Here is a 15,784-nt window from a genome sequence, read left to right as displayed (position 1 = left end):
AGATCAGCCTAATTCTCCTTGGAAATGAAAAAGTAAGTATAGTCTTATCTCTAGTCACAGGGCTGGAAGGAAGAAAGATGTAAAGAGGCAAGAAGAGAAAGATCTGTTGTAAGGAGAGAGTTGGAAATCAAAGAACAAGTGTTTGTAAAGTCTTCTGATTGATGATGACTTTCACTTCAAAGTCCCAGAGTTTTAAAGGCGTCTCGCAAATCATCTACTTCGTACAGCGGCTGCAGGACAAAATATAGATGGTAGGTCAGTTGTCAAGTGAGCAGGAACCTATGAAGATGGGGAAGGAGGAAGGAATCGCAGGAGATGGGATGAAAGGTGGAAGAAGGGGAAGAGAATGAGCAGATATGAAGGAATTCAGGGGAGAGGCATGAGGGATGTGGAAAGTGAAGACAGGAATGAATGAAATGGCAGATGGCGGAGATGGGCAGCTAGAGCAGAAAGGAACAAGAGTGAGGAAGAGAGGAAGAAGCTGAGGGGAAGAGACACTGGAAGGAGAAAGAAAATTGGCCCTCACCAGGAGGATTCGTCGAAGTTTCCTGGACAGATGGACAGAGTTTTCATGCAGCCCTTCCCAGGCTTTGAATGTCTTTTCCCTGTTCTCCACAAATGTGTTCCAGCAGTAGAAGTAATCTGTGCAATGCACGGGGGAGTTACAGGGTGCTCAAGCCTGCCCCAGAGAGGACACTGACCTCTCCTAGGATACTAGGTCATCACATCCTGCCGTTCTCTTCTTGGGCTCCTTGTCCCAGCTTCTCCCACCCTGCTGGGTTTCCCCAAGCCCCCTTAGCTTTCCGTCATCTCTTTCTCGCCTGCGCATCTCACCTTTGAAAGTCATGATGGCAATTTGGGCCCCGGCCCTGTGCAGGCGCCTCAGCCCCTCGGGCTCTGCCTTGCGGTCCTCGCAGAAGTACAGGCGGGCCGTGAAGATGCGGAGGGTCAGGTTGGGGTAGGCGCGCAGGAAGTCGGCCACGTGCCGGGCGCAGTCATAGCAGGGGCTCCAGGAGGTGAACCAGGTGATCCGGTAGCAGCGGCCTGGGTCCAGGTCCCAGGCTGAGATGTAGCGCAGGAAGAGCACCTCCACGTGACAGCCCATCTTCATGAAAGAGGGAGAGGGGCAAGGAGTGAGGCGGGGAGGGGGAGCAGGGTGTAAGAGGGGTGAGGAGGGAAGAGTGAGCTGGGTAGGGTGTGAGGGAAGGAGAAAAAACGTTGGGGGTAGGTCCTAGGGTCAGCACTCAGAGGGAGAAGGCACAGTGGTACTCAAGTGGAAGACTGGCTAGAAAAGCTCAGTGGCGCACTGATGTGTAGGTGCGTACGAGAGGAATGTGTGGGAGCCAAGCAGAAAAGTAGGTAGACTGGTAAAGCAGCAGGGAGTATGGAGGTCTTGCTGCTGACACACTCGGAGGTAGCAAAAAGTACAGGTTTACCTGGAGGCTGCATCCCCTAGACAGAACGCACCAGTGCAGTGTCCATGCTCATGGACGTGTGTGCCAGCACCCTCGGTGCTGTCGCAGCCCTCCTTTCCCTGCTGCCCCAGGCCAACTGGGGCTGCATGCACCTCAGCATGGATGTAAGAACAAGATGCCAAGGTGTTCCCTGTACCTTATTGCGCAGGTATCCAAAGTCCAGGGAGCATGATGTAGCACTGTCACGGCGCTTGACAACATAGCAGAGGTAGGTTTCACGCCGGCCCTTGGCCCAGCGCAGGTTCTTGAAGTTGTAGAGGAATAGTTTCCTTTTCATCAGGAGGCTGCAGAAGACAAAAGAGAATTTCCACTAGCCCCACCCTGCATCCAGCAGTTGGCCATGTCTTTGCTGAGGGCTCAGCACCAAAAATATCCTCCTCATGTCCAGGCCTCTCAGTACGAGAAGAGCACCAGTGATTTGCATACAATATGTTAGGGACAGGGTGCAGACGTGACTGTGGGGATGAAGCAGTTGACCTTGTGAGTGGAAACAGTAAGTGAATTAGTAGTGATTAGTCAAACAGCAACTATGGCTGGGTAGAGTGTGAAAATATCTAAGAATATCCAAAGGGTGGACACCAATGAGGGAGAAGGATGAAAGTGTCTGAGAAGACCTGGGAAGATGAGAGTGTCTGAGTTCAGTCATCAAGAAATATTATTTTTGCTGTATGAAACCCTGAAAAGCCACTGGGGCAAGGGATGGATCGAATTAGAGCCTCTTTAGAGAAGACTGAGGAGGGTATGATTGAAAATGTGCAGGGCTAGGGGCTGGGGTAAGGCGCCACAGACTAGCTGACAGAATATATAATGGGGGAGGCACGCTGACACCCCGCCAGGCACACGTACCATTCCCCCATCAGACAAATGTCAAGACTGGCAAGAGCCTGCTCCCATGCCCAGGGATCCTGCCGGGACAAGGCAGTAGGAGCGCGGGGAGGGTAAGGTAGTCACGAGCCATATCTAACAGCCTCACTGCCAAGTGGAGGCACATAGGCAGCTGAGAACAGCTGTGTTCGTTGAGGTGAGATACTTACCTCCCCCAATGCAAAACAGAACTGAATGGGTTAAAAATAATCATGCCCTCTGTCATCTTTTCCCTCTGATAGACTGATGCTCAGCAGGGAGGTGGGGTTGGTTTAGGTGCTACTGAGCTGGGTTTTCTGGGAAGTCTCCAGTGAGGTGTAGGAAAGGGGAACTGAGGCTTGTTAGGAATTTAAATCCAATTTAAATCTGAGAGTCTAAGCAAGGAAAAGTTTCTTACGCAAAATCCCTTCATCTGTTTGCCAATGTCACCATAAAACTTGAGCACTGCAAAGCACTTAATCTCCAGCTAACAGCGGCATCCATCCTCTCTGCTCCTCCAGGAGTTCTGTCCATTGTGCACCCTCACACGTGGCCACTGCACCACAGGTGCTCACTCATCCATGTCCTCACGCACATCCTCTTGCCTTTTGTTACCGAGTGCACGTGCTTTGCTTTCCTGTAGCGCTTGCTATTGCACCTCACATCACATCGCCAGAGACGTATTCTTCCCACAAGCACCCTGGCTACCCTGATTGTCCCACGAATAGAGAAGCTACCTGCACACATCCTCTTTTCTGCCATGTCACCCTCAGCCTGCAGCGCAAAAATACCTGTGCTGCTCACACAGAAAGAGCAAGCACGCACATACTCAGTTATGCCACTCTATGCAGACATGCTGCTGGAGCAGTAGATCGCATGGGAGTTGTGGCCGTGTTTCCTGCTAGGAGAAAGTCCATAGAGAAGACAAGGCTCTGCAGAGTCCTGCACACACTCAGAGAGCAAAGCATCCCTTCTAGGCATGTTACTCAGCCCAGCAAGAGCCTCAGGCAGCTCTTGGAGGTCTGTGCTGTAAGCACTGCCAGGGCTCTGCTCTGCTGGGTTTCTAGGTTGTGGCAGGAGTAGAGCACAAACTGATCCCACTGCATTTCATCACCCCTTTCTCTGGCAGTTCATCTTGGGTGCGTGTTTCCCATACCCACTGCATGTTCTTCATCATCAGTTTTGATTTATTTCTTACACGTAGAGCCACCCTGCTTCCTCTACCACCTTAGATTCACCCTATTTGCACAGTTATGAACATGCTTGTATATTCCCTAATAGACAGACAGACAGACACACACACACACACACACGTTGGTCCCCTCACAAAACCGCCAAGCAGTGATTCATCTCAGGCTTCTCCCGGTTAGACGTGTGTTATTGCAGGGATGTGGGAAAAACTCTCCCCCGTAACAGAGGTGCTGGAGAGGGGACACCCCTTCTATGTGTGACTGATCCTCAGGTTGTCCAGAGACGATAGCCCAGGGAATCATGTGGGAAATGAGCAGGTACGACAGGCCAGAGGCTTGCAAAGCTCTTACCTGGGGGGTGCCACAACCGCAGAAAACAGAGCAGAGCAATTGTGAAAAATGCAATCGCTCGTTGAAGAACCATATAAGCCAGGTGAAACACAATGACAATTATGCTGATGTTTCATCAAAGCCCACAAGGAAAAATGCTTTTCAACACATTAGAAATTTAAGGGAAAATAGGCTTTCCCTTTTCTCTTTTTTGTGAAGTTTTAGGCAAATGCATTTGCTTTCAAAATGTTTCTGATTCTTCTTCTAACTGTCCGTTTTCTTACTTCTTCCCATTTTTCTCTATTCAGTGGTTTTGCCCCTGCAGAGCAGCATGTGGATGCAAATAACGGTGAAGAACAAGAAATGACCCCAAAACCCAGAAAAATGAAAATTACGATCGCTTGAGTTATTTTTCACCGTCCTAACAAAGTGAAAACGATTTTGAGTCACAGGAGCTTTTTGTTCAACCAGAAATGGTTCATTAACATCAGTTGCTATTTTCCATTCTCTCTGGAGTTCACTGTCCCAGGGGTTTTTGCTAGGGAGGATTTCAGAACATGGCTGGTACAAGAAGAACAATGAATTAACAGATGTTGTGGAGAACAACTCAGCAGATGTGCAGTTAGGTACGAACTGCTGGATACATGAGCAACTCCTATAGCTATAGTATAGCTCAAGGGAAAGCAGCAAGGACATAGGAGCTGTGATTATACCCGGCACTGATGTAGACAGAACAGAGATCTTCTCCTCAAATAAAGATCCATGAAGCCAATCCTCAAATCAGAGTGAAGGCCCCTGAATGTGTGAACGATATGCAATTGTGGAGAGTGATTAGTAATAATTAGCTCGCAGCATAATGGCAGTGCAAGTAGAGCAGTCCAGTGCTGGCACGGGTTGTGCTTACAAGCACAAGGGTGTGAGCAGCAGAAAGAGACTGATACAGAAATCTGTTGCAAGAGAAAGAATAGGTGTATAAGGAGAGAAGAGTGGGCAAGGATTGAGGTGCTTAGGTGGCAGATAGCATCTGAATATTCATCTTTCTGCTGTCTTTTTTTTGTTGTTGTTTCTAGAAAAGAAAAAGAATGAAAAGGAACAGAGAATAGTAATGAGAAAGAGAAATGACAGAAAGGGAAAAGAGTACAGGGCGGCGGACAGTCAAAGAGAAAGAATGAGAGACACAGAGATGCACATGCAAGAGCAGGACGGGGCAGGGAGTTAGGTTACTGAGTCAAACAGTGAAAGGGACAGTGAGCACTGAATGGGGAGCGGGTTAATTCTAAGAGAAGGACCCTTGTTTCGTATATGAGCAAGAAACTGGAGGCACTCCTTTTACCTGTCCATGACTGCCAGGGTCTCTCTCAGGTGATGGGATTGCAGAGAGGTTGTCTCGCAGGCTCCGGCTGTGCACCCCTCTGACTTGATGTACAGAAGTGCGGGCTGTCCCCTGTGTCCCCTCCCCATTCACCCCTATCTACCCCCCCCCCCCCCCCGCCGGGTTTCATCGGGGTGTGGTTGAGGGAGGAGTTAGAAAGGTCTCCTGGAGCTGCAGGAGCTGAAGAGCAGAGGGTTGAGATGCGGAGGGGCACCAGTTCTGAAAGATGCTCAGCACCCATTGGCTGCCTCCCCCCCCGCTGCTCTCCCCGCTGGGCCCTCCCTGCCTGCAAAATTATTCTGAATTTTTATCAATAACATAATGAGGCAGGAAGCATTGTCTGGTGGTTAGCGGGGGGCCTGGGAGCTCGTGTACCGCTAACGTGAATGTGGGCAAAACCACACCATCCCTGCGGGCCCCGGGTCACGCAGCTGTGCAGTGGAGACGGTGACGAGCCCTGCCCGCCGAGGGAGCTCTGCACAGCGCCCGCAGAGCCCAGCTGGAAGGAGCCCAGGGAATGCCAAAGTGCTGGCAGGCCTCCCCCTCCTCTGTGTCCCCCCGAAAGGCCCGGCAGCTGCTTGGCAGCGAGGGGCGACACAGAAGCCGAAGGAAGGAGTGAGAGGGACGCAGCTCCGGAGAGCCCGGGGTTTGACGGGGAGCACCTGGCCCCGCTTTGGCACCTGAACGCAGCCATGGGTGCCTGAGCCAGGCTGACATGCCAGGAGCGGTGGCGAGCCTGCATGGCAAAGCTGTGTGCAAAGGACCAGCGGGGAAGGACTCAGGGCCTGATCCTGCTGTTGCAGATGGCACCGGCACTGTGATCTGCCAGCGCTGGGGTGGCTGCCGGGACCCCCCACCCGGCGGCTGTGCCCAGCACGTGTGCGGCTGCACGTCACGCCCGGGCTCACGCTCAGGACGCACACGCTCTGCTCCGCTAACACCACACTCTGCCACCCGGGCTGTGCTCCATCACCGCCCCCAGCCCCTGCCGGGCACCCATCCCCTCTGCAGGGCTGGGGGACAGCCAAGGGAGGGGGCAGCGGGTCTGGCTGGGCAGGGTGCTGAGGAGGTAGCTGGGGGACATTCTGCTCCGTTTCTGCCTCTATGGCTGAGAAACAGGGTTTTTGTTTACCTTATGCTAGGGTAGTTCTTAATATTTTTTTCTCTGCTTGATTTACTTTTCGTATTAATTTTACTGGCTTTCAGCATGCTAGGACTGTGTGAAACCAGTATATGCAAACACATGAAAAGGAGAGACGAGTCGCCAGAACAGAGCAGATGACTCTAGCCCAGCACTCTGAGCGTACTTGTCTTTGAGAGCGGCTGGCATGGCACACTTCAGGAGAAGAAGTACTCCTGGAAGGGCCGGGGCTGGGCTGTCCGACTCCTTGGGGAAACGTCTGGGTAGGGCACATGCTCAGCAGCTTCACATTTTGGCAGCTGCATCGGTCTCAAGGGTTGTGGCAATTATCCTCTTTGGGGATCTGGCTGCTGGTGTTTGACCAAAGCTGGAAGAGCCTGCAGTCCTTGCGAATCCCTGTCCTACTGAACAGAATCAAAGGGGACGCTCCTGTTAATGAAACAGCTGGCCCCTTTCAGCCTTTGCCTTAGCAGCACCTTGTGACAAATCTCCTAGGTCAGACCAAGAGTCGTTTTGTCCCCCTTTCATACTAGTTTTTTCTTTCAATATTGCAAGAAGGATGTTTGTTACACAGGACATTAAAAAGAAAAAAAAGCAACACACCCCGGGAAATCTGTTTCTTAGACATCACAACTGTTTGTGTTCCATCAGATAAATTAAGGTAGTTTCAGCTTTATTCGTGTTGTGGCTCCTAATTTCAATAGGCAAAAGCTTGCAGAAAATTTTACATGACATTTTCTGCTCTGAAAGGAGCCAAGAAATATCTTCATGGCCAGCCTGGTGTTCCCCATAAATTAAATTTGTGCGTAATGATTTTCTCAAAGGTTTAACCTGTCAAGTCTCATAAAATATTTAACTAGATCCTTCTCTGGTCTTGCCTGTAAATGGAATTCACTCTTCCATGTTTAAAACATCAGCACTTTTCCTTAAATATTGAGACCCTCTTTGCACTCCACCGAGGCAAAAAAGAACGAACAAACGTATGAACAGATGAACTGTACTTAGGTCACTCTCTGGCAGGGCTCTCAAATCTAAATACTGATGTAGGCTTTCTAATGCCATTTGTTTAGACCAGCAACTTCCCTCATAGTGGAGGTGTGAGTGCCCAAAGCCAGTGGCAGCGGTACTGTGCCTCCGGCTCTAATCCCCAGAGAAGAAACGTGTTAGTGTGGATGTATTTTTAGGGCCTCATGGCAAGCCCAGGGTGACAGTTGGAGAAGGACCCTCAGCTGCTATGCAGGACTGCCTAAAGCAGGAGCTGCAGTACCTTGCCAAGGCAAGACCTTGCTCATTTGCAGGTGTCATCTCTGCTCTGGTTAAAAATAAGTATTTTGGAAAACCATAGAAAGGTTGCTGGTTGCTGAACCCTAATCTAGCTGCTAGTCCAGCTTCCTCCCTGGCCTTAAATTGCCAAATCTTTAATATACAGTGCGACCCTTTTGGCTGGGAGCTAATGCACGAGGAGGGGTGCTGACCACTCTGGTTTTCCTTCCTTTCTGCTCAATGCAAACTTATTTGGTGAGGGGGCTATGGGTGGCAGAGAAAAACAATTTTACTGAAGATGACTCCATCTCTGCTTCTGATCAAAGCCCGGGTCAGTTAAAGGCTAGTGGGGAAGGCTGGAAAGGGTCCTGTGCTGGTGTGTTTGGGCTGTTACCTAGCAAGAGACACTGCTCCAGCTTATCAGGATCACAGAAGGATGTCCTAGCATTGCTTCAGGCTTCTTGTGTTCAGAGCTCTATTCCCTGTCTTGAAGTGAGAACAGCAGAGAAATAACAGCAGCCTGAAGAGCAGTGGTTAGGTGTAAGGGGTGAGGAGGAGTATCACCATTACTGTTACTAAAGATTCAGAAAGAGAATTGCTAAGAAATCAGAGAGCAAAAATGTGGTGAATAACTAAAACTAATTACCTAGCCCCAAAGCAGAGGAGAGGTTGCTTGTTTAGTCAACAGGAAGCTGCGTGTTGGTGTGTGTCGATATAAATACATATTTATTTTTTCCATTCACCCTTTGCTCAGAAATCGCATTTTGAAACAAGCGCCGACATCACCATTTGGTTGGTTCTCGGGCTGCACACAAGAAACGCAGACACCTGCTTCCCCTCGCCTCAAGTGAAAACCTCAAGCAGAAAAACTTTCTCTGCTCCACAAGTGCTGATGCACCACAGACACTGACTTGCAGCGAGACCCCGAGCAGGGGAATAGCAGAGTTCCTTGCAGTTGGGCACAGGCATATAAATAAGCTGATATGCGTATTTATTATAAGCACATACAATGTAATATGCTTACTTAATATAAGTATATATTAACTATAAGCATATACTAAAGTGCTTATTTATTATACAAACAGTACAATATATTCTGTGTTCATTCCACAAAGACTCATCACCCTATTTTGAACGACAGACCCAACACATCGGTAGCACACTTGCTCAGGCACCTCTGCCAGGCAGAGCACTCGCATGATTCTAGTCCTGGGTGTAAGAAAAAAGCCATGGTAGATGTAGAAGCAGCTTGCTGCCTAGGACATGGGGCGAAGGGCCTTGTCCCTAGAGCTGCCAACTCATCTTGTGACACAGCTGTGGATGCCATACCTAGGGAGAAGTTTTCAGCAGTTGCATGACCAAGCACTGCCTTTGGTGGTGTGGAATATGCAGCACCACGGAGATGTACGAAAGCTGTGAGGATGAGGATGAGGATGAGGATGAGGATGAGGATGAGGATGAGGTCTGCCTGGAGTGAACATCACAGGTGTGGGAGGGTGTGTGTGTAGTGGGGGGATTGCAAATGCAAATCTGAAGCACTGTGGGGTGAGTGTCACTGAGGCTACATCTAAGTTAGACAAGAGCAGGGACCCCAGCTTGTGAGACGGAAGTGGGAAGGAGAGAAGGCAGGAGTTCAAGGTGTATAGGAGTGCTACGGGGAGTGTAGGTTTATGAAACCTGGACCCCTGTGCTGTGCACTGCTGCATGCTGCAGGATTGTAGATGATGCCACTGATAAAGAATTGAGGGCACCTGGTTGCTGAGTGTGCGCTAAGATTATATGTTATTATGTGTTTTACTAGCAATTTGGCTTTCCAGGCTTGCACTGCAAAACCTTTACCTGGAGACTTGACTCATCGTTTATTTTTGTTCCACTGTTGAGCTTGTTTTGGTGCTGGGGGATGAGGCAAATTAGGGTGAAACTATTGAACTGAGTACACATTTTTCAACCCTGTGAGTGCCTCTCATTCCTGCCCTGCAGCTCTGTGCTAGCCCAGCCTCAGCCTCCTTATAGGAACTAATGACCCTTAATCCTGACTCTGTGAGCCCAGAATTTTTTCTCTTCCTACCTGTATTAATTCCGCTCCCCCCTCCCACGTCTCTAGGCAGCAGCGGCTCCATCCCTTGCTACCAGTGACTGACACCGGCTGGAATCACCAGCAGGAAGGGAGGAAAGGGGCTGGATCGGGTTGAGGATTTTGAAACCTAGTGAATGGCTCCCCCATAGTGAATGCAGATAAATGTGACCAAAGCCCAAGCACTTGCACTTGTCCTCAAGTGTCCGCTCTAGCTTGAGGCTAAGTGGTTGGCAGCTTATCTCATTTACACTAAGAAAAACAGAGTCTGCAATCAAAGCAGAATGCACCTTCCCCACGCTGAGAGCTGGGTGTGGGGAAGCACCCACCAGAGCTGCTTGCACCTCGCTGCTTCCCACAGCAGCGCAGCTCCAGCCTCCAGCGCACCCTGCCCAGCTGACTTGGCTTCTGCCGCCGTGCTGCGCAGGCCTGGAGAAGACCCTCTTTTTGCACAGGGAGCTGCAGGCTGTGTTCTAGTGTTACTCCGTTCTCCTACAGCTCAGCCCCCTGGTCTGGGCATCCCAGACTCTGCTCCAGATCGCATTTTCCCCCTCCTTAATGGAAGGCACTGGCTTCATATCTCTGTAATCATCTGCTAGTCATGGGGAGAAACTTGGTTTTGCACCACAGTTTTTCACAATGAGACTCACCTTCTAGCTGCGGTTAAGGTTTCACAGACACAAGTTGCCTATTAGCTCCTGTTTGTGCAGTTGCTGCAGCTCACGCTACCCGGTGCAAAAAGAGCTTGCACCTGGGGCCTGGGTGGTAAATCCTGATTTTAGTTTCCCTGTTGTCTTTGGAGAAGCCCTTTGCAGGAGAGGTTGGGATAGAAGCGCTTGGAAGCTCACTAAAGAGCAGCACATTGCATGTTCCTTGCCTTGGAGTCATGTGTTGTGTTCCCTGCAGTTGTACAAGTTTTCCTTGTCTGGAGGTCCTCATGAGCAGTATTCTTGCATCTTACAAAATTTTCTTATCAGCAAAGCAATTATTTTCAGAAGATTCAAGGTAGTCTTGCTACTTCTTCACTTCCTCCTCCCAGAGTTCAGAGCTGCTCCTGTGCTCTCATCAATGGCCACATCCAGAAGGTTTGTGGAATGTCACCACTAACCTCCACTCCCTAACGCCAAAGTAGAATCTGACACCTTGATCCTCTTCCAGGGGGCCCAGTGCTCTTGGCAATGGGGATGGAATGGGAGACCCACCCTGAGGCCAATGGAGAGAGGGGGAAAGGGGTGAAAAGTGATTCTCATTTCACACATGACGAGGATCTCCTCCTTTGCTGTGGTATCTCTGCTGTCTTCCTTCTTTGCTAGTGCACTGCCGTGCCTGGCTGTGCTGACTGTTAGCGTCAGTTAATTCTTTAGCCATGACCACATGGGAGGCTCCCAAGTTTCTGCTGTAAGCAGTGAGGTCTGAGCTGTGACACACTCGAGCTAGCTGACCAGGCAGGGGAGGGTATCCGAGCATCTGAGAACTTCCCAGCTAATTTCATAGGATTTTAAAATGTCCATTTTGTCCAGCCAAAAGCATGGGTTCTGCTTGGATGAAAAGGCTGGTAGAAGCTCCTAGTAAGCAGGGGAGAGAAAGAAGAGGAATAATCTGAAAAGGAAACAAAGACCTGGGAAACTACCGATTAGGAATTATTAACAGAAATTTTAATTCACTGGTGCCCATTGGTTTTACACAGTACTTGTAGCATTGTTTCTGCTTGCCACTCAGATGTGCCCCCAGAACAGCTATATCTCTCTAAAATATACAGCCCTTGCATTCACATACACAACCAGTTAACTTCCCTTGCCCCAGTCTGTACTCAGTGAGGGAACACCATGTCCACTCATCGCTTCTACCATTTCTGTGCAGGTACCGGTAGGGTAGGGCACAGGCACATTTACTTTCGGGTGGCTAGCTTGGTCGCATCCCAGTTTGGAAAACTGGTAGCAGGACCAAAAAAGCTTACAGATTGAAGAGCTAAAATCTGCCCTGAAGCAGGGCCCCTCTCAGGGAACAGAAATTGCAAAGGGGCTTGCAGAGACTATGAAGGGTTCAGATGCCTTTCCTAAACTAAACCAAAGGGAAACTACAGAGATACCAGCTGATGGACAGCGGAGCCAAGAGAAATGGTGTAATGATGGTGCTGGGGCTCAAGCAGAGCTGATGAGATAATTACTTGTTACCACGATGTGGAGAGTCTCAGGAACGACTGCATTCACACTGCACCAGGCAGAAAAGAAACTCACGAACTATTTCTCCACAGCGAGGACTAGGCTGGAGGCCAAGTCTAAGCTGCTGCAGAAGAAAACAGGTTTTATTTGCTAATCCATAATAATGGCCAACACCGCTTGCTCCAGCTGATCTGTGCTATTTGGGTACCAGACAAAGGACACACTGAGGTGCAAGCATTTCCCAGTGGGTGTGTTTGCTGATACCATCTGGCTTTGGTGCTACAAGGGAACAGTCAGAGCTGTAAGCCTCACAGGAATGCCGTCAGCGTGCAAAGACTTTGTAGGTGCAAGGCACCCAGTGCAAGAAGTGGCAAGCTGACGTGCATCAGTGTGAAACCAAAACCTTGGTCAAGATGTCACGCTGGTAGGCTGTGCTGGCTATCATGTTTGAAGCAACTGCCGCTGCAGGTGCCGCTTCTGCTCCAGCCTCTAAGGCACCAGCTAAGGCACTGGAGAAGGTGGCATGAGAATCCAAGTCCTGCAAGCCCCCACTCTCCAGCGGGGCTGATTTAAGGGCAATGACTGTCTCCCAGAAGCACAGAAGAACTTTCTCTCACCACTCTGAAAGGGAACTGAAGGCAACGCAGTACAGGACAACAGCTGCACCAGGCTGGGGCTCAGGAGCCAGGCAAGAGCAGCACAAGAAGACTTGGTACTTCTAGCTCCTTCAAACTCAACAACAAGCCAAGAGGAAGGTGCCAAGAAGGCAGCAAAGGGCAAGAACCACCTGTTCCTTGACTGGCACTGCCAAGAAGCCCCGATTACCTGCGGCTGTGAAGGAAATCCCAAGGAAAACCAAGAAACTGGCAGCCACCGTGGCCAAGAAAGCAATGAAGATCTTAGAGAATACGAAAGCCGACAGACAAAAAAAGGCAAAGATCCAGCTAAGGGCAAAGCAGTGAAACCCAAGGCTACCAAATCCAAGGCACAGCAACAGAAAGTGTCCTCAGGCTGAGAAGGCAGCGCACAAAAAGTAAATGCTGTATAAGCACAGACAGAGTGTCCTGCTTCAGGGACACAAAATGTAAATCCTTTAATTGAACCATTGATTTTCATCATGTTTTGTGTTTTTTAACACAGTTTCACCAAAGGAAGAGAATTAATTGTAATAATTACAATTCCTTGGTTTGCTATAAAACTCAGGCTTTGTATGAACTAAATGTTTCTTCTTGTTTTCTTCACTTGTCTGCAGCAGTGTTGTGGGGGAGATGGGGACAGAGTCTGCCCACAGCAAAAAGAATAGAGGCAACAGATGAAAGCTGCAACAAAGGAATTTCTGATCTGACATCACGAAAATATTCTCCATCTTAAATGTGGTGCAGCACTGGAACAGGTTGTGGATTCTCTGTCCTTGCTGACTTTCTCAAAATTCAGCTGGACAAGGCTCTGAGCAATTTGATTAGCTTTGAAGTTAGCTCTGCTTGGTAAATTTCAACATAATTTTTGCTATGATCTTAAATGAGAAGGTATACTATCTCAACAACGACATTTATTTTTGAAAATGCACAGCTTCATGTACATTTATTCTTATATTTAAGCAGGTAAGTTCTGACATTACTTATTATTTAGACCCATTTGTTTGTTTATTAGATTACTTAGACCCATGTTTGTTTATTAGATTTTGACAAGCTGTATCTGTATGGAAATTGCAATCTTAGTAAAATGCCCAAAACAGCATTCTGAAAGAGGATTTATTAATTAAGTGAATATATTAATTAAGTGAAGCCTTGCTCTACTGATGACTTTCACCAATTCAGTTTTTTAACATACTTCAACATAGTAGCAGTGTGTACATGCAGCTTGCATTTTAACTGATATAATTTATATTATTGAAAACACCTTTATTTGAAAAAAACGTTTACATTATGAGCAAAAGTGGACAATCAAATTCATCCATGATGTTTCACACACTTTTTGAACAGGTCTTTTTTTAACGTACTAAAATCCAGCTCTCTGTTTTGTGGGAGATTATTCCAGCTTGCTACATTACGAGGGGTGAGGATGGCAGGGAACAGAGGGAAATGCAGCAATACGCTGAAGATCAGAGAGTAGGAGATGAAGAAGAGATCCAGAAACAGAATTCAGATTTCCTCTGCCCCAGTCAAGGGGCTGCTCACAACTGGACAGATGTACACTGTCTAACAATGCCAGACCATGGGCTGCCAGGAGTAAACGTTATGGCATCATGCACCTTTTAAAACTTATTTTAAAAAAAAACAAACCAACTTTTTTAAAATTTTAAACTAAAATCCATTTTGTTTCAACCCGGCTATTCTTTACGTAAGAGGTGCTCTTTCTGGACGGGCTGCAAGCACCACTCCCCTCTGCAAAGCCAGCCTGCAGCCCAGCCGGCAGAATGCTCCTGAGGGATCCCTCCACCCTTGGAGGCCTGATGACAACACGTTTTATTGTGCTGTGGGTTCTTGTGGACAAGATCCAGGTGACACGGAGCTTCTAGGTGACGTGGCAGCTGCTTCCAACAGCCTCCTCTACTTTTCCCACAGCACTCCCCTTCCTCCTCTCCTTGTTTCTGCAACCAGCGGCCACCAGCTCAAGACACGCGGTTGCAGTTCCCACAGCGCACACGGTGACCTGAGGTGCCATCTCCCCTCCCTGCTCTGATGAGTGTGTCTTTCCCTTCAGAAAATCCTGAGCTTGGCAGCTGAGGGAGCCAAAGTGTGTGAGAACTGGAGGGCAAGAGAAAAGGGGAGCTGGCATGGGCCAAGCACTGCCCCCAAGCCCACTGGGCAATGCTGCGTGCCACCTCATTGAGCACAGCTCCTGCTGCCCACTTCATCCCCACTGTCCTCCTCACTGTGTTTCTTGCTCCAGGATAAACTTACCAACAGAGAAGAAAGAGGAAAATAGGGGCAGAGAACAAAGAGGAGAAGGAGAGATGGGAAGGTGGAACAACTCTTGCTTTCCAGGTGCAGCAGAAAGCCCACCACGCGGCCAGCTTCCCTCATCGGGATCTCCAGCTCCACAGACCCAGCAAAGCGAGGTAGTGCTTCAAACTGGGGACCAGACATCAGAGCACTGGCCTTGAAACAGCAGCATTCAAACTGGCAACAGCAATTGGTACTCAAGAGATGCGACAGCAAAATAAACAAGAACAACGGTTGTAGGGGAAGTGACTGCAGGCCATCCAACTCCTGCTCCAGGTCAGAAGAGTTTGTGAAAATCAGCCACAAACCCTAGATCATGCTTCTGAAAGGGGACTCTGGCAGTGTGCTTTGAGGCTACTCCACCTTCGTGAGAAACAGATCCAGCTGGAGCTATATTTAAAACCATCTTCCCCGCTTACAAGAGATGGCAGCACCCAGAAACCAGCACCACCGCGCCAGGACAGTTCAGGTGGGAACAGCAGGGGAGGTAAATGTGTGTGTGGGGGGTAAGTGCTAACCAAGATGGGGAAGCCTGTCTGCAGACCCCAGTACTGTAAGGAAAAGAATAAACCGAATTACCAAAAGCCGATGGCATGTCACACTCTGCTCACAGTCAGTGGAACGCACTGATAGAGGGACACCGCAAAGGCCAAGAGCTCATGAGTCCGAGCAGGATCAGGCCAGTGTGGTGGGAACAGCACCTACGGCCACTCGGGTTCAGGCTGTTTTCATTGTAACCGTCCAAGACAGGGACACCGCAGCGTGAGCCAAGGAGCATCGATTCCAGGGGACAGTGTTGCGCAATAACCTGCATTGTGTGGTTTAGTCCTGAAGAATTATGGCCCGTGGTCAGAGGCAGTTTAATGGCTAATTTGGGTCACAGCCACTTTTGTTCTAGAAATACCATCGAAATGCAGACTTGACTGCTTGCACATGAAGACACTGCCTAGTCCCCCCTGCTCTGACTGCTCCATCTTTTTGACCGAAAT

General features: G+C 49.1%; 1 protein-coding gene across 1 annotated transcript; it reads right to left on the bottom strand.

The window, feature by feature from the left end:
• Positions 1–66: 66 nt before the first annotated feature.
• Positions 67–5,179, bottom strand: AICDA (activation induced cytidine deaminase). The gene is made up of 5 exons (XM_037389791.1): positions 5,172–5,179; positions 1,612–1,759; positions 835–1,105; positions 527–642; positions 67–230 (listed from the first exon to the last, which is right to left on the bottom strand). The coding sequence occupies exons 1-5, from the start codon at positions 5,177–5,179 to the stop codon at positions 177–179; spliced, it is 597 nt and encodes a 198-aa protein (XP_037245688.1). The 3' UTR covers positions 67–176.
• Between the last annotated feature and the right edge of the window lie 10,605 nt (positions 5,180–15,784).

Source organism: Falco rusticolus, chromosome 5 (assembly GCF_015220075.1).
Source record: "Falco rusticolus isolate bFalRus1 chromosome 5, bFalRus1.pri, whole genome shotgun sequence".
Taxonomy (NCBI): Eukaryota; Metazoa; Chordata; class Aves; order Falconiformes; family Falconidae; genus Falco; species Falco rusticolus.
This window is presented reverse-complemented; position numbering and strand designations above follow the sequence as displayed.

Coding starts and splice junctions, on each gene's coding strand:
- AICDA (XM_037389791.1), bottom strand. Junction 643..834: donor TGCCATCATGACTTTCAAAG/GTGAGATGCGCA, acceptor TGCATTGCACAG/ATTACTTCTACTGCTGGAAC. Junction 231..526: donor AACTTCGACGAATCCTCCTG/GTGAGGGCCAAT, acceptor TTTGTCCTGCAG/CCGCTGTACGAAGTAGATGA.